The sequence below is a fragment of the Gigantopelta aegis genome, chromosome 6, assembly GCF_016097555.1.
Source record: "Gigantopelta aegis isolate Gae_Host chromosome 6, Gae_host_genome, whole genome shotgun sequence".
Taxonomy (NCBI): Eukaryota; Metazoa; Mollusca; class Gastropoda; order Neomphalida; family Peltospiridae; genus Gigantopelta; species Gigantopelta aegis.
In genome coordinates, this window is record NC_054704.1 from 80,122,568 (window position 1) to 80,150,010 (window position 27,443).

Here is a 27,443-nt window from a genome sequence, read left to right on the forward strand (position 1 = left end):
TAATGATATATGAAATAACCCGCGAGCTGCCGTCTGGTGTGGTTGTGAAACGTATTAGAGTCGTTGATGTTGGTAGTTGACTACTGGATTGATCCTGTTCTTGGGTTGAGGTGCCCTCGCCGTTCTCCTCAAGCATTCGTGAGCTCTACACCCCGAGGGGTGCGCCACCTAAACGGATGACAAATGTCATTGCTATATAATCCTCGGTGCCACCCAAGTAACCACTTATTCGTTAAGTGGGTGGCTCCGAGTACCGGTCAGGGTTTTTTCTGTTTGTATATATACAATTGACCGATCAAATTAATACCGTTTAAAACCTGTTTAATAATTAAAAAGAACGGGTACATGTACATTAAAATAATAGTATATATATATTTTTTTAAATTGCTAAGAGGAAAGTTTTAACAATAATAACTCTCTTTATTATAACAATTAATTAAAAGTATAATAACTATACCCTACTTAAATATAATAATTTAAATATTGACCAATCACACTTCGCCTTTTATAACGTTATTTGGGAGCATACAAATTCTAAAAATATCGGGCGTCTATTTTAGTGGCCGCAGTACAGCTAACCATAACATCAGTCTTCAATTTTACATTAAAAATTATTTATTTATTTATAAAAAAACCCTAACTAAATCAGTTTTCAGTTTTACATTACAAATTATTTATTTTATAAAATAAAACATGTTTTAAGGAATGCGTAATTCACACGAAACATGTCGTATACCCTCAGGATAATTCGGAATGTTTGCAAATTATTTTTAAATCACTGGCAGGATTCTGCAAGTAAGGTTTTGATTGGTGGACATGAGCTCCTAGTGGCTGGTGTTAGATCCACATGTGGAGCTAATTTTAATTAGATTGGATAACCCACCCCGTACTAATTCATATTCCCGTTGTTCGTTTCTGTTATATGACAAGCCAAGCTGCTATAATACTCATAAGACATGCTGCAACTATGTGTTAGCTACAGAAAATAAATGACAATATGCAAGGCATGCAAAAAGTTAATATGGTAACTTTATTCTATGTAAAACAGTAATCACTAAGGCTTTGCTTCACCCCCAAAGACCCGGATGATCGGTAACTAGGCCGTGTGACGTCACGCCGGTTCCGAGAATACGTCTAGCTATACAACTACTTACATCGATTTGGTCGCGACGTTCCGGAAAATTGTAAAAAAAAAAAAATACAATTCCGTTCATACACTATGTACTGTTACAGATCACGTTCGACTTTCGTGGCGATGTACCTTGACCTTACGAGATAGAAAAATTCGTTGAGCGCGGGAAGGGACATTATACAGAGACATTTTATTTGGCGCCCCTGTTATGTAAAGCAGTTAGGGGCCGTTTAGCCCGAGTACTCTGACTGTAAGAGAGCTAGACGGACATTTGGACATAAATACGCTCTCATTACAGTCAGAGACCAAGCTATGTATATATTTTTTTTTTGGCAATTCCCGACAACCAAACAGTAGGCAAAGATTTCCTCTCTAATACCACAACAATCCTATGTTTGACGTCAAATACCTTTACATCGATCATTTTCGAGTTAACTGATTAAAACCAATCCATATATTAATCACTAATACACATAGTACAGAAAGAAATCCGACAGCACCCACATTCAGCTATGCTTCGTGACACTCCGTCGCAAGAATTACAAAGCTCGGTGACCTATTACGTGACGTAGATCACGTGATCGCCCACTGGGCGATTCCGCCTAGTAGACGGAATGGCCGAGTGGGCGATCATGTGACGCAACGTCACTATATAGGTGCTGTCCGGAGTTTGCCGAAGCTTAGCTGAATATGGGTGCTGTCGGGTTTCTTTCTGTAGTGTGTGTATTAGTGATTAATATGTGGATTTTTTAAAATTAATTAACTCGAAAATGATCGATGTAAAAGTATTTAACGTCAAACATAGGATTGTTGTGATATTAGAGCGGAAATCTTTGCCAACTTTTTGGTTGTCGGGAATTGCCAAACAAATACATAGCTTGGTCTCGGACTATAATGAGGGCGTATTTATGTCCAAATGTTCGTCTAGCTCTCTTATAGTCGGAGTACTCGGGCTAGGGGCCGTTGAAAATTAGACACCCTGCAACTCTCCATAACACTAGACCATACAACCCCAAAACATTAAGTAACACTTGAAGACCCCCTCCCTCCCATTCACATAGAAGTCATTTGAACTAAAAAAAATAATAATAATAAAAAGAAAATGTCGGAAATAGAATAAAACTGATTTTCGTCAAATATGTCTTTCATATTAAACTGACAAGTAAATATTTGGTAAATATCTATTTATTAATACTCTACCTAATTTAGCATTTACTTGTTTAGGCTCTCATTGATGTACAAGGTGGTGTTTACTCTTGGAATTAAAAGAAAGATGTTAGCAAGCAGGTGATTTGTGCACCTTATTGGAACAGACTATTAAATGTTTTTGCTGGACGTGTTAATTTCATTGCTGTTGCTAGCTACGGCAATGCAATTGTGTCTTTTATTTCCTTTCTGATTTTATCACAAGTTGGTGCTATCTTGCGTTCATACGAGTAAACTGCTTTCGTATCACGCCTTTGTCAAAACTAGCAAGTTTACGTTTTCTTCTCGACTTTATGCATGAGACAACTCTTAATATTTGTGCTTTATTTACAACATTATAAACTTGACTATAAGTCAGGCCAAGTGCTTTACAAGTTCGTTCATATATTTTGTCGTAACTGATGAAGGGTTTACCCCTATCCCTCTCCAAAACGAAATATTTATAGACATTTATAAGTAACTTTTGATGATGATGGTAACTAGTTTAACGTGCCCATATACCACTAGGGTTTCGAACACGCCCATCCCGAGTCCGACCTCCGATAAGATCGGTGGCCTGACTCGGGATGGGGGGGGGGGGGGGGGGGGATGGTTGAAAATGGGCAGATTTTTGAAAATAGCAATTAGTAAAAAAGTTAATAGAATAAATAAAAAAAATAAAAAGGTTACAAGCCAAAAATAAAAAGAATTGACTGCTCGGCCGAATATTTATATAATTTGGAGCATTTTAGAAGGACAGTCCAAAATTAAAGAAGAGAGGATCGGACTATTTAATCATATTTAAAAATAAGGAAGTAATTTCTACATAAAATTTTGAACGCAGATCTAAAAGTTTAAAGTCCAATCGATATGTCCACGCGAGTGGCCTCGTTGAGCCGTTTGGATGCACAGCTTAAAGGGACGAGATGGGTTGCATCCCGTCAAGAAAACCCCTAGATTGACAGTCGATAGACGTTGAAGGTGTATTGCTGTGCTGAAATACAGATCTTGAGAACGATCCGTCTAAACGAGAGAGAGTATCAGACTAGGGTATAGTCCAGTCGTCATGGTTTGGTATAGTGGTGCGGACGGGCCCGACTCCGGAGGATACGAGATGGTATCACTATAAAGCAAGGTAAAGTCTAGAAAACGAGTAGTAGGGGCCGACCCCGCTTCCTATTTCTTCTTAGAGTGGGGCGGTCAATCTTCCAGTGCTGCTAGGACAGGCTCGGACATGTAGAGGCAACGCGAACAACCGTGGCGTTCTGCAGAATGGCCGTCATACGAGTCACGAAAAAAACCAAGTCGACAGTCAGACGGAGAAATGACGTGGAGGCAAGGAATCTCGCTAAAAAAGAATCCATCCTGGTGGTGCAGGCTGTCGAAACGAGAAGCGTTCCAGCGTTCAATCAGTTCCAATGGCCGCATACATCCCAGTACAAAACTTCATTTCGCCGACAAAAACAACGAAATGAAGGACCCCCAAGTCGAGCTCACGAAAGTACGTGCAGTGTGCACACGCGAAACAAACACGTCTTACCTCGTGGAGCTCCAGACTGGGAATGAGCAAAACAGTTACTGTCAAGAACCATTCTGAGTGTGATCTATTGTACCGGTATTAAAGGTATTATTTCAAAATTGCATGACGACGTACAGCTATTACAAATAATTTTTAAATTAAATTTTGCTTTAAAATTAAAAATTACACCTTCAACTATATGCCCATAAATAATTATAACGAAATAATTTTATCTACTAGTAAAAAAGAAATTTTTATTGGAGAATCTTCATCACAAACATTTGCTGACAATGATATAGCACCTTTAAGTGGTTGCAATATTGTGTAAATTTCTAATGTACTTATATTGAATTTATATTCACTAAATATGCTGGTCATAATTAGTAATTTACGCTGGAAGTAAAATTACTCGGTTAACGGATTTTTTTTCAACGGCTACATCACGTTTGGACCTACACCCCCCAACCCCCTCGAGCTCATGACAAATGAAAATGATTCATATGCAGTAATGCATGTATTATACATGCAGTTAGTCAACTGATAAATTATTTATTATCCACAAATGTGAGAATTTATTTATTGTCCACAAACGGATGTATAATAAACATATGATGGTAACTGCGAATGCTGTCAATTTTACAAAATGCGACTGCCACAAGCTTGTGATATGCTGACGTTCAGCCAAATGTTTAGCAAGCACCAAGTGTTGGCGACAAATGGCAGAATGAACAGAATCTGGTGACGTCAGAAGTGTGCCATTACAATATTCAATATTGTTATGGTCCATGCCATGCAACTATTTATTGTAAACCATGTGGGTAATATATATATATATATATATTCATTACTCACATGGCTTACAATAATTTAGCAAGGGGATCTCTTATATGCACTATCCCACAGACAGGATAACATATACCACTGCCTTTGATATACCATTCATGCAAGTTTTCAAACATGTTGAGGCAGACCTGCTGTTTAAATATTAAGGCGATTAAAAAGCCTATAGGGTGTATGGTATATTCTTATGTCTTTTGACTCTTTTAACATATATTTTTAGGCACAGGGCTAATTTCCCCACAATCCAAAATTCTAGTTCTACCCCAAAACCGTTCCTGTCCTATTTCTTTTATGCAAAAATAATGTTTTTTAAAAAATATTTCCTTTCATGGATTTTAATTTTTCTTTTGGTAATTTTTATGTCATTAATTAGATGAATGATGAAGCCACAGTATTTTCATTTTGGTATGGATCCATTTGACCAATGATGTGTACTGTAGGTCTCAAGTTACTAACAGTTTTACTGAGATAATTTGTTTATATACAAACAGGCAAGAAAAAAACATCTTCCGATGACAAACATTGCACGATGTAAAAACAAAACAAACATCAGTTATTGTGTAATGTGTTAACACTTTAATATAAATATTGCAAGAGGTGTAGAAAATACAGGTTTTTAAAAACAAAAACCTAATAATTCAGTTCTACTAGCAACTTTAGATGAATCACCAAAGATTTCTTTTCTTTTCTTTTGATTTCATGAAACTGTAAAAAAGCTAACCACTTTTAACAAATTTTTAATATTTCTACACAGCCATTTGACACCACATGGTCCACAAATAAAAACAATATGTAGATTTAAAAAATAAACGATACAAAACGTACATACAACTATAGCAATATTGGCATTAGAGAATCACAAAAGACTTGGCAATTAAACACCGACAATATGCCGGATTATTTCATCTATATTAAATATTTCCCCACACCATTTGATTCCACACAACTTATTACATTATATATTATCATGCGATAATGAACTGTAAAAGTTTGCTACAGTTATTGACATTTTTCAAAAACAAGCTTTGGCAGTATGGCTTACTGTACATTACAACACAACAGTAATACATTAAAGCGACAAACCTTAGTTTTTAAACAATACGGCAAATTGTTCACTATTAGAGCCATTTTTTGATTATTGAAATCAAACATTACTTACATTTTATTGGTGTGTATTTCATATTTAAGAAAAAAACATGTACTTCTGAGAAGTAAATGGTTACGAAGATGAGTTTATTTTTTTAAAGGGTATTTCCCTGTTTCAACGCCACACTCTTATTTCACTGTATCATAACTTTATCCAAATGTGTTAGTGTCCATTTTCACAGGTTGAAACTAGGGTCTGTGACTTTAAGTCTGATGTTCATAAACCATATACTACAAACACAATAAAACTGCACATAACAGTTTAATATTGAGTGTAATATTCACACAACTTGTGTTCTCACAACCCAATGAAACTGCACGTAACAGTTGTATATCGAGTGCAATATTCACATAATTTGTATTCTAATAAAACATTAAAATTGCACATAAATGTAAAACATTAAGTGTAATTTTCACATACTGCATTTTCTAATAATGCATTAAAACTGCATATAACAGTAATATATTTTTTATTATATATAAACATAGAATAGGTCAACTACATAATTAATTTTGTTCCCATGTCATGCTGCTCTCAATATCATGTAGATGCAGTCATTAATCTAGGTCATAAAAATACATTAACTTGCCACAAACAATCCACTCGTGCACACTACAGTTTGTCGTAACAATGTAAAATAGGGACTATGATAAACATAAAAATACCGTACACCACCAGTACTGATTAAACATATTGTGTATTGTAAAATGCGTAAAAAGTCTTGATTCTACACTGTAAATGGGTGTATTTGTCTTAGATCCGTTTCCAGACTGTAACCATGGCAACGTTCTCACCAGCTGGTCCCCCGAATGGAACTTCTTGAGTGCTCACGCACTTGAGTCTAAAAGGGGAAAAGAAAGGAATGTTTAACAAAATCTTAGCACATTTACACTCCCACCTATTTGGTTATGCGAAAATATTTTGTGAGAGACTTCAAATTATTTTATTCTATGAGTGGTGAATATTGAAAAACACAAAAAACAGTTGCCTACACCTTTAATGCAGTTACTTTTAAAGCAGTTGTGTTACAGAAATGTTTGAACATATGGATCATTTTTTTTAAATGTGAAAAACACCTAAGTGTAATAAACATGCTTACTTCTTGCTCAGAATAGGTTGTAGTTTCTGATAATCCCAAATGCAGTTGTCACTGGCAACAACTGCAATCCCATCAGGCTGTGTGATTTCCCACAATCGCAAAAGCCAAGCTGAAAAACAAGTTGTATGAGACATAAAAAAAAAAAGAAATCTTTAATAATTACTGAACCACTCTGGTTAAACATGGCTAAGCAAAGTTTATAGTTGTGATATTTACTCAAGAAAAAACTTGCTGCCTGGTCATGGGTTTAATCTTTGATTGGTTTAATAGAAAGCAATCAGCTGAAGCTGATGGAAAAAGGCAGGTGTGTGGCATGGATGGCGTCAAGAGACTAGTACCTGTAATACAGCATGTCACAGTTGGAGAAACAAGGGCATGGATGTGGAAGTGGACAGCAACAGATGTTGAAATATAGGGGAAGAAATATGATGGATGGAAAAAAGAAAGGAAGGATAAAAGAAAGAAAGAAATCGATTGTTTATATTTTTTACAGAAAATATATATATATTTTTTTACCACCACCACCAAAGCACATTGATTTATTAAATGACTGGCTATTGGATGTAAACCATTTGGTAATTCTGACTTTATAGAGAGCCTAGAGAGGAAACCTGCTACATTTTTCCATCAGTAGCAAGGGATCTTTTGTTTACACCATCCCACAGACAGGATAGTACATACCACAGCTTTTGATATACCAGTCATGGTGCACTGGCCAGTACGAGAAATAGCCCAATGAGCACACTGACTGGGATCGATCCTAGACCAATTTACCAGTGGGCTTCGACTGTCCCTTTAACATTTTAAATGATGGCTATACAGGGGAATACTGTGGTCTGGACCTAGGTTTGAATATGAACCAAGCCAACTGTTTTGTCTTTAAAAAATCCTTGACACCTACCTACATGAACTGTCAAAAACTTTTAACCATGTGTGTTTGTGTGTGTGTGTGTGTGTGTGTGTGTGCTTGTCTATTCATTTGAATCTCCACAGTCTACACCATGATAATGGTGTTATGCATTTTCCCATAAATATGATAGTACATATCATGTCTTTTGATTTACCATCTTGAGGCACTGGTTGTGATGAAGGTAAAAGCTGACAGTACAAACTATATGGCCTTTTCAGAGCTGGTTTAAGGATTCGTTAGGCCTGTAACTTTAATAACAGCAGGCCCCCTTCCCAGGATATATATTCTGAAACCCCCTGGGGAGTGGGAAAATGACCTGGGGAAAATAAATGTACACATCACCGTGGGGCCCCCGGAAGTGCTGGGCCCGTAGCACATGCTACGTGTGCAACTAGGATAAACCGGCTCTGGCCTTTAATGTACAGTACCAGTTGTGGGGCACTAATTTGGATGGGGGAAAGTAGAGTCAATCGAGGGTGCTCAGTGCTCATTGAACCTCCAGCAATCATTCTAATCAGAAAGCTACATCCATACTCCATACTGTGGACAAATGGAAAGAATCCGTTTTAAGAGTATTTTTCACAATCCATCATGATGGAATTTTTATTCACCAGCAGAACTCTAAAGTTGACCAATAGAGTTGAGTTTTGATTTATTTACCTGTAGGATTCAGAAGTCGACTCATGTTGGTGATTAGTGTCAGGTCATGGGAACCGACTTCATTCGGAATCCAAGTCAGCTAGAAAAAAAAACAAAAAAAAAAAACCCACCTTTATAATATTTAAACAGTTGATATATTTTTAAGTATAGTCACACGATTTTACAAATACTAATGAAAATACATCTAAATATACCAATTCCACTGAAATGTAAAGAACAGGTATGTCAATTCTTCAGCTTTTATTTACTTTCAACTTTTTATGAATAAAATGATTTGTACAAAGTAAATAAAATTTGACCTGAAATGGTGAAAAATTACCTTTATAAGAGTATAGCAAGCCTATAGTTTTAAAACTTTCTAAAGGATCAGTTCAACTTTTTATTTTAAATGGACATCACATCCACAAAATAGTATTTATGTGAAGTTCTTTGCAAGCATATTTGTTTCTTGAGATTATTCAACAAATGAGCATTTGGTGGAGTAATTTTAAGTGGTGATTTTCCAGAGACTGTTCTACTTATTTGAGATAAATTAGCAAATATTTCAAGGCCAAACCCAGCCTGGAACCAAAGAGTGGGACCATTTCTATCATTTTGTATCCCAATGTTAAAGCTACTATGTTTTTTTTTTTTAATTTCAGTGATTTAGTTTAATTGCAGTGAAACCTCGATAATCCGGACTCCAGTAGTCCGGAAACCCCGCCTTACGGACAGCAAAACCAAAAAACTAACTTCTTATGTTGTAAATGTGTTCGTTAATCCGGAAATTCGGCTTCCGGAACCGGACGGCCATTATTCAAAATGAACTGTAAAAAATAACAGCTTAATGCTTCGTTTAACCGGATGCCATTTAAGAACTTGAAATCGTTTGATCGCAGATTAATTAGTAACTGCACCATTGTTGTGTGAACCGTAGCCGTCAACATGGCTGCACAGGGTATCACACCTCGGTTTTGTTTGAAGCGTGGCTGCGTAGTGTTCACTTATCTGCGGTCGTCAACACATGCCTTTGAACAGTTAATTAATAGGAATTGTCTATGCTTGGTAATGCTGGTTTGAGCAACAGTAATCAACTGGAGATTGCATCCGTGGATGTTACTTTGACACAAATCGCTTTTTACTGTCATGGCTAGCCAACAGAAAAAACGAAAACGTCACGAAATTACAGCATTTGAGAAACGAGAAATATGTCAGTACAAACTAACGAATACGAAAGCCAATCTAGACAGCATGTCAAAACATTTTGGTAACACCTTTGGTCACGAAATCGGAAAATCAACGATTGGTGACATTCTCAAAAATAAAGAAAAATGGCTGAAGATTGCAGAGGACGAAGCGTCACTCTCACGGGCTCGAAATGCCAAGAACCAAAAGTTAGAAGAGGCATTGTACTTATGGTTAAGTGACATGTCTAGCAAAAATGCAGCTATTAACGATCAAATGTTGATAGAAAAAGCCAAAAATCTGGGAGAAAAAATAAACATCACTGATTTTGCCTACTCCCGGGGGTGGTTAGCACATTTCAAGTCTCGCCATAATGTTACCAAGCGTGTGTATGAAGGTGAAGCGGAAAGTGCCGACAAAACTGCAGTTGTCAAGGGAAGGGAAGAACTGAAAGAAGTATTGAAAAGTTATGAGCTTCAGGATATTTTCAATTTGGATGAAACTGGACTTTTCTTCAAACTAGGGCCAAACTATACATTAGCGTCTAAACCAGTGAAAGGTGTGAAACGTTCAAAAGAAAGGATTACAATTGTGTTGTGTGCTAATGCTACGGGGGATATCAAAATCAAACCGTTTGTGATCGCGAAAGCACGACGGCCATGTTGTTTTGGCAGTGATTTTAATCAGGAGGTGTATGTGCGATACCGAAACAACAAAAAGGCGTGGATGACTTTAGATCTGTTTTGTGATTGGCTGAGAGCGTTTGATCGGCAAATGAAGTCACGCGGCCAACATGTGATTCTCCTTGTTGATAATGCCGCCAGTCATTCGTGTAAAGATACGGCATTGTTTCATGTGAAAGTACATTTTCTTCCCCCAAATACCACTGTACACATCCAGGATGGCGGTATAATTCATGCGTTCAAAGCTCACTACAGAAGGTATTGAGTTCGGCTCTTTCTAAAATGTGATGAAGATGGGGAAGTGCAAGTGGTCAACTTGAGACAGGCGTTGAGATTTGTTAAACAGTCGTGGGGAGAGGTGACAAGTGCAACGATCCGCAACTGTTACAAGCATGTAGATATCCTTCCCGATACTGACGACGATGATGAAGATGAAGATGATTTGGTGCTTTCCGAGTTACGTGATTTGTTGAAGTCCTATCAAGATTCCGCTGACGAAGGAGGTTCTGTTCTGACAGCGGAGGAATATGTGGATGCCGACATCATGGAAGAAACCGGCCACTCACTGACAGATGGCGACATACTGCAACTTGTAGGTGAACAAACAACACCAGATGAACCGGCTGAACCCAGTGACGACGATGACAATGTTGTTTTACCACAACAAGCCCCTTCAGCAAATGACGCAAGACAGCATATTGAATCGCTTGTGAGGTACTTTGAAACCATTGGAGATGAATCGAACTTAGAACTTGTATTAAAGATGCAGATGTCGTTTGAATCAAACTGTTCGGTTAGACAACCAATCATCACAGAATATTTTATAAAGCACTGAAACTACGGGAACCAAAGCTGTGTACTGTATACAATGTATGTTTTAAAAATAAAATGTGTAGTTGAATTTTATATTTTTTACTTTTTTATTAGTAGTTTGTAATTCAAGGGAGATTACTCTATGGACGATTCAGTACTCCGGAAATTCGTTAGTCCGGACGTTTAAAAAAAAACCCATACTGTCCGGATTATCGAGGTTTCACTGTATATTGTAATCTGAGGCACAATTTTGTTTTGACAAATACAGAACAAAATTATTTAAACAAAAAAATTTGGAAGTGGGTTGACAGTCCACTTGACACCCCAACAGTTCACTATTAACTGAACAGAATAAGCATGATGTCAATTAGACTCACCTGTTTAAAATCGATGCTCTCTGGATTGTAGCTTTCATCCAGAGTAATCTCCCTTGATTCTCCATCATCACAAACAAATGAAAGACCGTGTTTTTTCTGAATCTTGAGTGCAGTGTTGACGAATCGTCCACTATACTCCACACCCAAAACCTATGAGAAAATTATCACAGGATATATTTTTATTTACCATATTTCTCAAAACAATTTGGAGAGCACAAAAAAATATTTAATTTTACATCTATAACCATTCTCCAGGGGTGGATGCAGGATTTTTCCAGGGAGGAGTGCAACATTTAAAAAGAGGCGTCTGCAATATTCAAAAGTACATTAACATGTACTGTATATAACAATACCACCCCCAAAACACCATGACGACATCATATTTGTTTATTACACACTGGAATTTGATGGGGGCGAGATGCATACCCCCCCCCCCCCCCCCTGTCCTCCTGGATCCACACCAAGGACCTAATTCAATAAACTTTCACAACTTTGTGATATTGCAGTGCAGTGCCAAAAGACTTGCAAAGAGGATGCTTTGTTGTCTAGCAGAGCCTAAGAGACCTTTGTGAATTAGGCTCCAGATTCCTTATAAATTTAACATGATATATAAAAAAAAACCCATATAACAAATGATAAGCAAATAATATGATTTAGCTATTTTTCTGTACTACATTAATTATCTAAGTTTAACTAAAAGTCAACATTTTTAAAAACATAATGAACAAAAAATGAATGAATGAATGAATGTTTAATGATACCCCAGCACAAAAATACACAACGGCTATTGGGCATCACAAAAAGGTAAATAAATATAAATATTATGTAATTACTTTATTGAAAACTTTGCTCAGTTCAAAGGCTGCTCGTCCAGTTCCTGATCCAAGGTGTACCACAGACGAGGTGCCAGTCTTGAAGAACCGGGTGTAGGAGTTGCATAAATTAGCAACTACATCAGCAAACCCGTCCCGATATCCAAACTCCAGATCGAGGATCCCCTCCAACACCGCACGCATGTCGTAGGCAAACTGTGTGTTGGTTGACGGAACTCGAATCAGGTCACGCTTGTTCTCATCTATGAACTCTGGCACATCTGTAAGTATATCAGAATCTTTCTTTCACACACACTTTAGAACATACATTATTGTATACCATTGACCCAGCTCATGCAATTTGTCAATATTTTCTTAAAGCAATCTTTCTTTCTTAACCTATATGATGTTCTGTGATTGCATTTTACAGCCATCTGTAAATATTTTATATACACTGTTTTGTATATGCAATATAATTAGATGAAAATGAAATCATAGCCAGTTATTACTGTCTGCAATATACAAAATGTCATGTGACATAATCAAGTTCATATGCAGCCTACTGAAGCCTAACTATTACAATCCACTAATATCACCCAATCAAAAACAAGCTTTGAAACACCTGTGACCTGGGACCTAATTCACTAAACTCTCGCAACTTTGCGATATCGCAGTGCAGTGCAAAAAGACTTGCAAAGAGGATGCTTTGTTGTCTAGCACAGCCTAAGAGACCTTTGTGAATTAGGCCCCATGTGTAAATTATATTGTAAAAATATCAACATCTGGTAAGGAAACGAAACAAATTCTATACCCAACAAGCTATTAAACAGGCAGTGCGAAATCACTGTCTCTGTCTGTTAATGACATCCCAGTTAATGATAAAAATTCAGTCTCACCCTGGACTCCAAAGCCAACAACAAAAACTTCTGAACTGATAAGCCTGATGGGTAGCTTGGTGGGTTCGTTCTCCGCAAGACTTCGAGCCACACGGAATCCACTGTGCTGGAAAAAGTGACGTCTGAATGCAAATCGGGCAAAACGTGAAGCTTCATCACCTGTTGAAATCCAAGATCCTCCCTAAAAGAACCAAACAAACCAAACATTGGATTCCAATACTGAAATAATTTATTATACATAAAACCTATATTCTGTAGGTTTTGAAAGTCTTTTGCTAAAGCTACCACAGAAAACCAAACTAATCTGGGCATCGCATCCATCAAAGTACAAAAACAGAAAGAAAAGAAAAAAAGTGGTTTTAAGATATAGAGAGGTTATATTGTGTGTGTGTGTATATGAATATCTATATTGCATGTATGCTGGGTTTGACTAGTAAATAGTACATAGATATTAATGCTCTGGTACATGGGATAAAAGTCACAAACTGCATTTATATATTGAAGGGCGAGACATAGACCAGTGGTTTCGAGCTTGCATGATGTGCTGTCTGTCTAGCCAGTGCATCACAACTGGTATATCAAAGGCCATGATGTGCTGTCTGTCTAGCCAGTGCATCACAACTGGTATATCAAAGGCCATGATGTGCTGTCTGTCTAGCCAGTGCATCACAACTGGTATATCAAAGGCCATGATGTGCTGTCTGTCTAGCCAGTGCATCACAACTGGTATATCAAAGGCCATGATGTGCTGTCTGTCTAGCCAGTGCATCACAACTGGTATATCAAAGGCCATGATGTGCTACCCCATCTGTGGGATGGTGCATATAAAAGCTCGCTTGTTACTAATGGAAAAGTTTTAGCAGGTTTCCTCTCTAAGACTATATATATCAAAATTACCAAATGTTTAACACCCAACAGCCAATGATTAACAAATCAGTGTGCTCTAGTGGTGGTGTTAAACTAAACAAGCTTTACTTTATATTGTGAAAGATTGTATGACTTATCCACAATTATGTACACACCAGAATAATATCGTGTTGTGCGTCGAAGCAGTGGGATGAGAAATCATGTACACACCAGAATAATATCGTGTTGTGCGTCAAAGCAGTGGGATGAGAAATCATGTACACACCAGAATAATATCGTGTTGCGTGTCGAAGCAGTGGGATGAGAAATCATGTACACACCAGAATAATATCGTGTTGCGTGTCGAAGCAGTGGGATGAGAAATCATGTACACACCAGAATAATATCGTGTTGCGTGTCGAAGCAGTGGGATGAGAAATCATGTACACACCAGAATAATATCGTGTTGTGCGTCGAAGCAGTGGGATGAGAAATCATGTACACACCAGAATAATATCGTGTTGTGCGTCGAAGCAGTGGGATGAGAAATCATGTACACACCAGAATAATATCGTGTTGCGTGTCGAAGCAGGGGGATGAGAAATCATGTACACACCAGAATAATATCGTGTTGCGTGTCGAAGCAGTGGGATGAGAAATCATGTACACACCAGAATAATATCGTGTTGCGTGTCGAAGCAGTGGGATGAGAAATCATGTACACACCAGAATAATATCGTGTTGCGTGTCGAAGCAGGGGGATGAGAAATCATGTACACACCAGAATAATATCGTGTTGCGTGTCGAAGCAGGGGGATGAGAAATCATGTACACACCAGAATAATATCGTGTTGTGCGTCGAAGCAGGGGGATGAGAAATCATGTACACACCAGAATAATATTGTGTTGTCCGTCGAAGCAGGGGGATGAGAAATCGTCGTAAAACTTGTTAGATCTGAAACCAGGCAGCCCATTGAAGTGATCTTCTACCCACTCCCAGATGTTGCCGAACACGTCGCAAAAACCAGCCTCTGTTGCTGGGTACATGTTAACAGGCTGAAATACACAACATGTTAACAGGCTAAAATATACAATATGTTAACGGGCTGAAATATACAACATGTTAACAGGCTGAAATATACATGTTAACATGCTGAAATATACAATATGTTAACAGGCTGAAATATACATGTTAACAGGCTGAAATATACAACATGTTAACAGGCTGAAAAATAGAGCACATTAACATGTTTAAATAATAAAATATTAACAATATTAAAAGAATGAAATGTACATGGTCATGAAAAAACACAAGATCATCTTAGTGTACAATTGTGAGGACTTGAGCTGAAAATCAGTTGTTACCCCTTACAAAAAACATGATGGCACTGAAAAAGCATGCATATTTAACATTTAGATTTATGTATCAAATTGTTATATATGACTGTATAACATTATTATACCACAAATTAGTTATATGTACTTGTATATAAATTATATCACTTTGATGTAAGGCCATGAATTCAAAGCTCCCCAACCTTTACATGGTCAGAATGGACGGGGGAAAATAAATATTTAAAAAAACAAAAACAAAAAAACAAACCACAGTTAGGTTGATGCAATGCTTATATCTTGATAATTCTGACAAATCTAAATTTTAAAATAACAAATACCGGAAAGTAACAGAAAAATATTAATATTAACATTTATTATAACTTAAAAAAACCCTAATTTTATTTGTTTCAATACCGTGTGTATAACTTACAGTAGAGGAGCCATATTGGAAGTTCAAGTTGGCTTCAATCTTGTCGTTATAGATGATGTCACTGCTAGTTTCTAGTCTTTCTGAATCCTAAAAACACAAGAAAATATGTTTAAGCTATTATACATTACACTCAAAACATATAGCTTGCTAGAAGAAATAATAAAATGCATTCAATTCAATAAGTAGCCACCGATATTTCACCACATATTAACAATGGTAAAGAGACAATAGAATTTTTTAAAATCATGTACATGTTACCATGTACAAAACTCCAGTTTCAGACATCCTTTATACAAAACATTACTGTTTCAACAAAATAATGTACACTTTATATGCTGCCAAAGATTACTATTAAAAAAAACCCCATTTTATATAATACATTTTATGAAACATAAATATGTAAATTTTATACATACAAAACATTGCCAGTTTTAAGAAAATGTTGTTCTTTTTAACAAAAAAAGCAACTAATTTCAGAAAAAATAAATTACACTAATTACAAAATGTTATTATAATTAAAGAAATAATTCATTTTTTTAAGAAAGGTTCAGCACTAATAGAATTTTAATGACAATAATTCCAAGGAATTAAATGTATCACCTATCAAATTGTTTCGGTGCACTGTAATGAACATCCAAGTTTTATTGATCTAGAACTTGGAATTTGTGACAAACTGATCGAAATACGAAACTTCTAATGCAAAAGTCTGAGTCATCACTGCTGCTGCCACCACAATCATCACCATCACCCTTGGACAAAATAATACCTATATTGAGAGAGCGAGACAAAAAACCCACTTGCCTGAAGACCTCTCATCGCATGGTGCTCTGCCTCTCCCGGCAGTCGGTAGTCTGCTCCCAGCCAGCAGCAGAACGCCTTGGCTTCATGGTAATTGCATTCTACCGGCCAGTTCATGGGCAGGGCAATAACATCAAACATTGCTCGGTACCTGTTTAAAAGACATAAATTATATAAAGGGTCACCCAAAATAACTGCTCTGAAACCATATAACCATAAATAAAATAAAATGTGTTGAGTGCGTTGTTAAATAAACCATTTCCTTCCTTCCAAAATAACTGCAACCGTCCACATTTTGTAAAAAAAGAAAATTATATGATTATTAAAATGGAATCGTAAGACATTTAAAATCACTCACAGCCAGTGGCATGTTCATGACAACTTTGATGGTACCATCATCTTTTATGACATCGCATTCAAATAACTTTCAGCATAAAAAACTAAACTAAAATTGTAGTAATGGACTTGGATTCAAACAGATCGAGATGACTTTTATTAACTATATTGGTATCGTATAAAACTAGTCTCTGATCATACATTTTTTTGTTGTTGTTGAGGGATTAGCAATTGACCGACTTGTGTTTTTAGCAGTTCTGTTTAACAAAAGCTCGACATATTTTCAAATGCTAAACTTGTGAATCATTTGCAAAAGCATTTTTTTTTTAAACGTGGTATTGGTTATACAACTGTAATGGTCCGACTTCCACATATAGATACCAGTAGCCACAATAAATTTTAATTGCTAATTAAATTCAATAATATATTGTTTAATAAAGGCTAACAAAATAGTATAATGCTGGGACATCATGTTACCATGGTTCTTAATATTTTAATGTATGAAATTGGACTCAAACTTAAACCTTTTAATCTTTCAACATAAATGCCATATCACTGATGAAAGAAAAAAAAGAAAGAGATGTTTTATTTAATGACGCACTTGACACATTTTATTTACGGATATATTGTGTCAGTCATATGGTTAAGGATCATACAGATATTGAGAGAGGAAACCCGCTGTCGCCACTTCATGACCTACTCTTTTCGATTAGCAGCAAGGGATCTTTTATATGCACCATCCCACAGACAGGGTAGTACATACCATGGCCTTTGATATACCAGTCGTCGTGCACTGGCTGGAACGATGATGAAGGCTGATAAAATAGTCTAATGCAAGGACATCATGTTACAATTGTTCTTAAAATTCTTATGTATGAACTTGTATAAATCCTAAAATTTTAAATGTTAAAACTTCATGCTACATACTTTGTCTGAGCCCATAACTAACGTTAGTTCCACAGTATAGATTCTGGTTGGATATTTCTTGGATTATATACTACTATGTACTTAAAACTTAACGCTACACACTTTGTCTGCTGTTTGAGCTCATAACTGAAATTAGCTACACAGTATGGATTCTGGCGATATTTCTTGGATTATGTACTACTATATACTTACATGTATTTTGTCTGGCTGGAGCTGCCATTTTGGAATCCAGATTCTTCATGTTTTTCTGTTATCACCGTGTCTTGGGAAGGAAGCTGGCAATGAGAATATGTGGAAAGATCGGATCCACAACCTGACTTGCAACCTAAAAAACAATAGAAACATTCATTATTGTCGCATAAGAATTAATTTTACATATTTTAAGGAAGGAAGGAAGGAAGGAAATGTTTTATTTAATGATGCATTCAACATGGTGTCACCATTTCATGGACTACTCTATTCGATTAGCAGCAAGGGATATTTTATATGCACCATCCCACAGACAGGATAGCACATACCACAGCCGTTGTTGTACCAGTCGTGGTGCACTGGCTGGTGTGAGATATAGTGCAATGGGCCCACTGACAGGGATCGATCACAAACCTACCGCGCATCAAGCGAGTGCTGTACCACTGGGCTACGCTTTCGTCCCCACATATTTTAAAAACACTCTGATAAAGACCAATATCGGAATTTGATACTTTCCCAATACATGTATCGAATACAGAAATGCAAACCATCAATAATACTGTATGGTATATTTCAGCTAACGCATTAATTTCAACATTTCGAAAAAGCAACAGTTTTTCAATGTCTAATTGTGAAGTGACAAACATTGAAAAATTCACACAGAAAAAAAAAAGTGGCAATGATTGCTTTCATACCTTGTTAAAATTGCCTTAAACTTTGGATGTCATAATTTTATTATATATTAATTATTAAAAGCATTTGATGAAAGATCACCAGAAATTCTTTAAATCTGTATTACTCCCACACTGTTAGTTGAAAGGTCATAAGAAATTCTTTAAATCTGTTCTACCCCATATTGTTCAGGGGTGGGAATTGGTGAACTGTAAATAAGAAGAAATCTAGAGGGTCCTGAAAATTCTTGAAACTCTGTGACACATTTTGGAGGAAAGGACGATTAAAATGTGAGGAAACAACGTTCCATGAGAGGAAAACAGCTGATCCGAGGAGAATTCCCACCCCTGATTGTTAGTCATCAAAACATTCTTTAAAGCTGTAATAATCCCATAAGCCATATAGATTATATAATTTATGTTCACTTGCTCATAACAGGTATAGCTCTAACAAATGACACAAATATATCCAATATAAATATGGTTATTTATCTATAACTAAAAGAACAAACAAAATTATTCTATCAGTTACCTTCAGAACATATCCAGAAAGTTGGATGCTTTGCCCGTCTGTATTGCAGCCATTGCCAACCTTCCTTGGACCAGAATTCCTTCTTCAAGTAGCCACCATCTTCAACAAACTTGAGAAACTGATGATTCGTCACTGGGTATTTGGAGGCCTCAAAGGGTGGAACACTAAAATTAGAAGTTTAAAATGTAATGGTTAGTACAAAGTTTGTTTTGTTTAATGACACCACTAGAGCACATTGAGCTACTGGATGTCAGACATTTGGTAATTTAGACATATAGTCAGAGGAAACCTGCTACATTTTTCCTAATGCAACAAGGGATCTTTTATATGCACTTTCCCACAGACAGGAAAGCACATACCACAGCCTTTGACCAGTTGTGGTGCACTGGTTGTAATGAGAAAAAACCCAGTCAGTTGAATGGATCTACCGAGGTGGTTCGATCCTGCGACACAAGCACCTCAAGCGAGCACTCAACCGACTGAGCTAAATCCCACCCCCTGGTTAGTACATACCATGGCCTTTGTTACACCAATTATGAAGCACTGGCAAGAATAGAAATAGCCCAATAAGCCCACTAACGGGGATTGATCCTAAGCCAACCACACATCATGTGAGCACTTTACTACTGGACTATGTTCTACCAACAGACTTGAACCCAAATGTATTTTGCAAATCGGCATTAGAACCCAAATTAAATTCGAGTCTGTAGCCTAGAACCTAAATATTTTATAAGCATACCCCTCTAAAACATTAGAACCTAGTTCAGCCAGACAGCAAGAAAACATTTGCTACACTGATTTATGCACTTTATATCAGGAATCCATTAAACTGTTTGTGACAGTGCTAGTCTAAAAGTGATGTCATACGATGTGAGCAACTCGTATAAGAATAGCCAATTGCGTAGCAACCAAAGAAACTGTAATGTCTGTCTTGTCACAAACAGCTATTCTTGTTACTATTCTTGTACAAGGCACTCACATTGTGTGGTGTCATCTTAAAGAGGATTTTGTCATCAGATCAGATGCATTGATTTCAGCTATGAAGAATCCATTATAATTGTACACATACTTGCACTGATTATATTTGCAAATGACTATCATTATATGTAATTGTACAGGTAATTTTATTGGTGTTTGATCATACTTGTGTGCAATTATATTGGTCCTTAACTATGACTGTGGGTCATTATACTTGTACATAATTATATTTGCTAATAATTACACAATAGTATGATTATACCAGTACTTGTGTATAATTATACTCATAACCAACATTTATGGCACAGTGATAATTTTGTTTAACTACACCACTAGAGCATATTGATTAATTAATCATCAGCTAATGGATATCAAACATTAAAAAATTCAGACATGCAGTCTAGTCTTTACAGAAAACCCACCATATTTTTAACAGCACTTTTATATGCACTTTCCCAGACAGGACTGCACATACCAAGTTTTTTTTTTATAAAAAGCATAGTTGTTAAGACATCAACTCGATTAAAAGACTTAAATGAAAAACAAAACAAATGTCATATACTCACAAGCATTTCAGTTCTCCATACTCATTGTCCCACCCATAAGAAGGAAAACTGTCTGGCTTGCCAAGTGTCACCTCCTGACCGTTGACCTTCACTAAAGGGTTGTCTTTCACAGGTTCACCTGTCACAAAATACAAGTTTTTTTTAATCAAATAAGTTATAAAGTTCCTTAGATTCTTTAAAAAAACACATTTTATTTATTGCTACAAATCATACATTTAGGGCCATTTAGCTGTACTTACAACACTTTTTGTATATACATGTATGTTTTGTAATGCTAAAATATCCCTTTAAAATTACAACATCTCTTCAATTCTCTGTTACTATGATGTAATTTGACCAATATTATTGAAGTTTTTGTAGGTATTTTTTAATTTATTTTGTTAAGTGGTAAAATATTTATTTATACAGCATCAAATGTAATAATATTAAAAAAGCTTCTGAAAACCTTATGTAACCGTGACAAACTTATGATAGCCCCCCCCCCCCTCCCAATAATTGTTTTGTAATTTATCAAATTATCATTATCTTTATTATTTTAATTTATTTTGGTTTGTCCTTATTATAAAGTTTGTTTTGTTTAACGACACCACTGGAGCATGTCAATTAATTAATCATCAGCTATTGGATGTCAAACATTTGGTAATTATGACTCGTAGTCATCAGAGGAAGCCTGCTACATTTTTTTCTAATTCAGCAAGGGATCTTTTATATGCACTTCCCCACAGACAGGAAAACACATACCACAATCTTTGTCCAGTTGTGGTGTATTGGTTGGAATGAGCCTCATTAGAAGGAAGGAAAGAAATGTTTTATTTAACAACGCACTCAACACATTTTATTTATGGTTATATGGGCATCGGACATATGGTTAAAGACTACACAGATATTGTGGGAGGAAACCTGCTGTCGCCACTTTATGGGCTACTTGTTTTTTATTAGCAGCAAGGGATCTTTTATATGCACCATCCCAGAGACAGGATAACATGGCCTTTGATATACCAAATGTGGTGCACTGGCTGGAGCGAAAAATAGCCCAATGGGCCCACCAACGGGGATTGATCCTAGACTGACTGCACATCAAGCGAACACTTTACTACTGGGCTACATCCTGCCGAGCCTCATTATAATGGCTTGAAGATGCATTAAATTGTTGTACAACCCCTATATCAATAAGGACATCATAACCATGTTGACATTACTTCTTCCTGAAGAAATAAAATGTAGGCGAGTATAGAAGAGTTATATTGACTGAGGTTACTATGGATATATTGTATTCATTAGCAAAATAAATTCAGCGATTCATAAAGTGACATCAATGTATTGATCCAACATACTGCATTATCAATATTTCTGCAATCCATTGGGCATGTTGTCAAGAAATACAACCATCCAGTGTTCCCATTCATAGTTTTTATTACCAATAAAAGTTATTAGTGTTTATTATCCATAATTGTATTTATTAGACTTCCAATAGGAACAAAAAAAAATCCATTTTCTTTTATTGAGAAATTATAAGGTATATGTATGTAATGTCTGTTATAGTGTAATTGCTTTCCACCCTATAATTCCTTTAGGAAGAGAAGTCAACTGGCTGATTTAACAAAACAAAATAATTAAAGGTATACAACATATTTTTCTGTTTAGGCTTACTTTTTATTTTTACCCATATATAATTTTTAAAGGAAGCAACTGTTTACACCTAATAACAGTACATTATAATTTGATAAAACAAAAACAAATATAACACTCGCAACTATGATAATGCACCTTTAAGGCCTATTGTTAACAGACAATTTATATACCACACTTGATTGGGCCATAAACCCATCCATCTGGCTTGGTTACCATGTCAACTGGAAGCTGACGAATGAGAACAGAGGACGTTTCAAGATGGATCCTTTCATGCTCCATTCCCATTACAAGAGCCCACTGAAAAATATTCAATATCAGAGTTATCTCCCCATCATACTTAAAAAATATAAATATTTCATTTATTTTAATTTCTATTGATTTTTTGTGCATTATATACAATTAAGGTTCAAGTATGTATTTGATTTGGTAGTATACACCCTACAGAAACAAATGTGAACACATTTTAACATCACATACCCATGAACTCTCCATGGTAACAGGCAGATCCAATGGTGTGTCCTCGATGACCTTGAGAATCATGTTGCGAACACTGCACCGGTAAGCAACAACATCATCGACAGATGGCCACTTGTATGACCCACCCATACGGTAGTTCTCCTAAATCATTCACAAATAAACTGTAATACAATTTAAAACATATACATTTAAAAAATTAAGTTTTATGGTCTTTAAAACAATTAAGTTCTTTAACATTGTTAATTATGATTATGCTAAAAAAAAAACATTTTAGCAAAGAATGAAGAAAGGTTCTTAGCAGGTCAACAGTTGGAGACATTTTGCATGACAAAGTACAAAGCAAATTGGTCAAATGTGTCCAAGACTGCTAAAAATTGGTTTGTCAGTGTGCTGGGAAAGACAACTTTGAACAAGCCTTGTTCATGTCGTTTTCGGATGTTTGGGCACAAAATGTATATGTTACTGACCTAATGTTGATAGAAAAGGAAAAACATTTTGATGGGTAATGAGTGTTGATAATAACTTTCAGCATTCAATCAGATGGCTGCAGAAGTTTAAGAAATAACAATATCACCGATCAATCGTTTGACTTATAGCTAAGCAAGCAGTGCTGATCCTTGGTGCTGTAACAGAGGGAAAAAACAACTTCAACGTGGTTTAGCCAAATATGAATCTGATTGCAAATTGGACAAGATTGGTTTGTTTTGTCGACTTGGTCCAAATTCTACCATGGTGATGGGATGTGTGCAAGGTAAAAAACCCTAAAAGTCAGGATCCCCCTCATCATAGGAAAGTCAGCTCACCAAACTGTTTCAAGAAAATGTTTTTTGTCCGAATGTTTATACAGGTAACAGTAAGCATTGATGACTACGATTGTGTTCCAATATTGGTTAGTGAAGTTCGATCGACGATGAAGCTTGAACGCAGGAAAGTACTTTCATTAATTGATAATGTAACCAATTGTTCCAGCACTTGTCTCAAACTCACAAATGTCAAAATGAAATTTTACTGCCAAACACAACACCATACATCTAGCCACTGGGCACAGGTGTAATTCCAGTTTGAAGGGATTTCATAAGAAGTTATTAGTGAGCTACATTCTCTAGTGTATCAAGGAAAACAGAGCAGACTGGGTCCTTTGTGAAGGAAGCCTGGAGTTCACAAAACCAATGACGATTGTGAACTGTTGGCAAACACACCAATATTCCATGTCTATAGCCCAATATGCCAATGTTAATGATGACAACGATGATGACTTGCCACTGTGTGAATTAGAACGTCTTTTACAACACATGCCAGCTGAAGATCAGAAGAATCATTTAGTGATGATACAATTATACAAATCATATCCGATGGTTTAATGACATACCAAGTGATGATTGTGAAGATGTGAATGTTGACAATGACACCAATCAGATTATTAAGTAATGTAATGCAAAGAATGGATTTTCATTGGCAATATGGTACACGGAACAGAACCCTTCCATGGCTGTGACCATCCTGATCAGTTGTGGAATGCATTACATGCAGTGGAGTACTACAGCACAGGATATGTCCAAAAATCAATCATGGACTTTATTGTGAAAGAATGACTTGGTAAATTAACTTATGTGACATTGTTATTGTTGTGCAAGTAAAATGTATTATTGTGGATATTAAAAAGTATAAAATTTGTTTGCTTAGTTTTGTTTCATTTCTTTGTCAGTAATTTAATAAATATAATAAAGTAGGTGCATATTCAACAAAATTAACAATTACTGTAAAATACTTTACTTTTGTGAGATGAATGGATTTAATGGAAATGAGTCAATTTAGTACACATATTTTCACTTATCCCCTAAACGTCCAATAAAAAAAAAAAAAAATTGAATTAAAAACAAAAATGAAGTATTCATATTAATGATTTTGAACCTTAAAACAATGTTTATTTTAAAAATAATTATTCATTCAAAATGTGCTCCATAAATAAGTGTCATCATGTCATTGGTTTTGTACTGTAATTCCCCAATCTAAAATAGTATGGTTTTGTAGCTAGAGGATGATTTGAGAACTTAGAAATACCTTAGAAACTAGTAATGTTTGTTTAATAGCATCCCAGCACACAGTTTTAATCCACATTGATTATTTGTCTAACATAATATATATATATCAATTGTAAATCTTGGTCTAGAAATAATTATAGTTGGAAGGTAAACGGCATTTAATAACAAAATATTTAAAACGTACTGTGTCATCCCAAGACATTTCGTCCACTCCTGTCTCAAACATGGTCTCAAACTCCAGATTTATTCTCTCCTGATACAATAATAATTTTTAAAAATGGAAGTATCAATTTATAATATACCTGTATGAAAGCATAGAATTCAAAGATATAAGCGATTAACTCGAGATCTTAATGACAATTAACATTCAGATTTTAAAACTAAAATATTCCACTAATACAATTCTTAAAAGGATATACCAGAGTTTGCTGCAATTTTTAAGATGTTATCAACTAACAGAGATTATTTTAATGATTGTAATTACATATCAAATATATTTTTCTGTATAAAATATTGCAACGACCCAGGAAAACTGGGTGTCTGGTAAATGGTCAAATTACTAATGAAGGCAAAAGATCACCAACAAATGTTCAACTTCATCAATGTTTATTAATAACTAATAGATTTGAACAGGTTAACAACTTGTTGAATGTATATGTATATGTCTCCTTTAGTAATTAAATAATCAACAATAGCTATATACTAACACTAAATTATTCCAGGGCTAAATAACTAACAATATATTCTACTCAATGTATTTAACAAGCCAGGTGATGACCTTAAACGACTGAGTTCAATCATCTTCCAATACTTTCACTAATTAATTGACAAACTCAACAGACTGAGTCTAAAAAACCACAGATAATGGATTTTGTACTAAAACATCCTCCAATGCTTCACTAGATAAATACTATAGTCTACAAACAATATCTCAAATTGTTTATGTCAAATACTAGTGCACTCGCACTTACTTCACTGGTACAAAACACAAACAATATCCAATTGTTTGCCTGATCAGTGTAAAACAACACAAACAATATTCGATTGTTTGCCTAATCCGTGTACATGCACTAGCCTCATGTGTGCACACTCTATTCTTGTAATTGAACTTGTCACATAAATATCCACAATACTCGGGACCTACACCGTTATGTGCTGGGTATTGCTTACTCTGTTCCCTAACTTAATTAATGCATAGTCAAAACCTATTTCTATTCCTTAACAAGTTTCGTTGCATGGCCTAAATATGAGTCTGGTCCTTATTTATTATACTAAAACATCTGCTAAATCTTTATTGTCAATTACTACACCAAACCACCTAATGGGACGAAATACTGACAACAACCCAACTGACGTGATTATGACCACACTAGATGACGCGACTGACCAGACTGACAAACATTGGCTGGATTGCTATTTATACCCCTGCCACATTCTACGTTTGGCATATTTGTGCTATTGCTGGATTTCCAGCCGCTTGCGGTATTTACACTGACCAATTCTGACGATCCCGTCAATGGTTGGGACCATCATATGTGGTCATGTGGGATAGAAAAAGTACACCCTCGGTGGTCAAACTTTTGACCACAGGACTCAACAAGCCTCGTCCCAGGTCGAAATTTCCACCACCTTGGGTGTACTTTTTCTATCCCACATGACCACATAAAAAAATCCTGATCGAGTCTTATAATAACCCCATTTTATCAGTTACAAAAAAAAAATCCTGATGAAAAGTGATCACCGAGTAATTCATTATATATTTCATGGAATTTTCTTGGTGTTTAAGAATTGCTATAAATATCTGGATGACGTTTTGCCAATAACTACCAAAATAACTGCAATTTATTGATGACAATTTCCTATTTACTGCATGAACATAAGCTTGATTCCAATTATAAACTTTGTGGCCAATTTCTGAATTTATACAGTACCTTCAACATTCCAGCCAGCATCAACTTGTTGACATAGACAGCGGCGGTATGAGCGAAGTAAAAAATCAAAGGGAGGCGCAGTCGATCAGGACACTTGTAGAAGGCCGTTTCATCTGAAAATTAAACAACTAATGTTATTCATAATGTATCTTGGAATTCTGTATGTTCAGTGTGTTATTGGTCATTCTTACCTGTACTTTGTAATTTAAGTTTTTTCATATGTACAAAATTATTTGGAGGCAAGTTACTATTTGTGCTACTACATGTACAAACATTAGGATAACAATGTATATACGGACACTGACTAAAATATTTTAAAACAAGAACATTTATTTAATGTGTAGTTTTAGTTGTTATGGTGCGCGGTCGGTTTAGGATTGATCCCCGTCGGTGGCCCCACTGGGCGATTTCTTGTTCCAGCTAGTGCTCCACAACTGGTGTAACAAAGGCCATGGTATGTACTGTCCTGTCTGTGAGATGGTGCATATAAAAGATCCCTTGCTGCTAATCGAAAAG

At 35.9% G+C, this 27,443-nt stretch overlaps 1 protein-coding gene across 2 annotated transcripts in view; it reads right to left on the reverse strand.

Annotated features, from left to right (window-relative positions):
* Window positions 1-5,232: 5,232 nt before the first annotated feature.
* LOC121375022 (ergothioneine biosynthesis protein 1-like) overlaps window positions 5,233-27,443 on the reverse strand; it is a 63,960-nt gene continuing 41,749 nt past the window's right edge. For both annotated transcript variants that reach the window (XM_041502219.1, XM_041502220.1), the window contains exons 4-19: window positions 26,928-27,040; window positions 25,181-25,249; window positions 22,955-23,095; window positions 22,648-22,774; window positions 20,846-20,963; window positions 19,302-19,465; window positions 18,102-18,234; window positions 16,650-16,797; window positions 15,849-15,935; window positions 14,975-15,139; window positions 13,238-13,418; window positions 12,363-12,622; window positions 11,530-11,679; window positions 8,493-8,571; window positions 6,923-7,031; window positions 5,233-6,664 (exon numbers count right to left, since the gene is read on the reverse strand). In XM_041502219.1, the coding sequence (XP_041358153.1) occupies window positions 6,577-6,664; window positions 6,923-7,031; window positions 8,493-8,571; window positions 11,530-11,679; window positions 12,363-12,622; window positions 13,238-13,418; window positions 14,975-15,139; window positions 15,849-15,935; window positions 16,650-16,797; window positions 18,102-18,234; window positions 19,302-19,465; window positions 20,846-20,963; window positions 22,648-22,774; window positions 22,955-23,095; window positions 25,181-25,249; window positions 26,928-27,040 (2,132 nt within the window). In that variant the 3' untranslated portion in view covers window positions 5,233-6,576. The remainder of the gene's footprint in view (window positions 6,665-6,922; window positions 7,032-8,492; window positions 8,572-11,529; window positions 11,680-12,362; window positions 12,623-13,237; window positions 13,419-14,974; window positions 15,140-15,848; window positions 15,936-16,649; window positions 16,798-18,101; window positions 18,235-19,301; window positions 19,466-20,845; window positions 20,964-22,647; window positions 22,775-22,954; window positions 23,096-25,180; window positions 25,250-26,927; window positions 27,041-27,443) is intronic.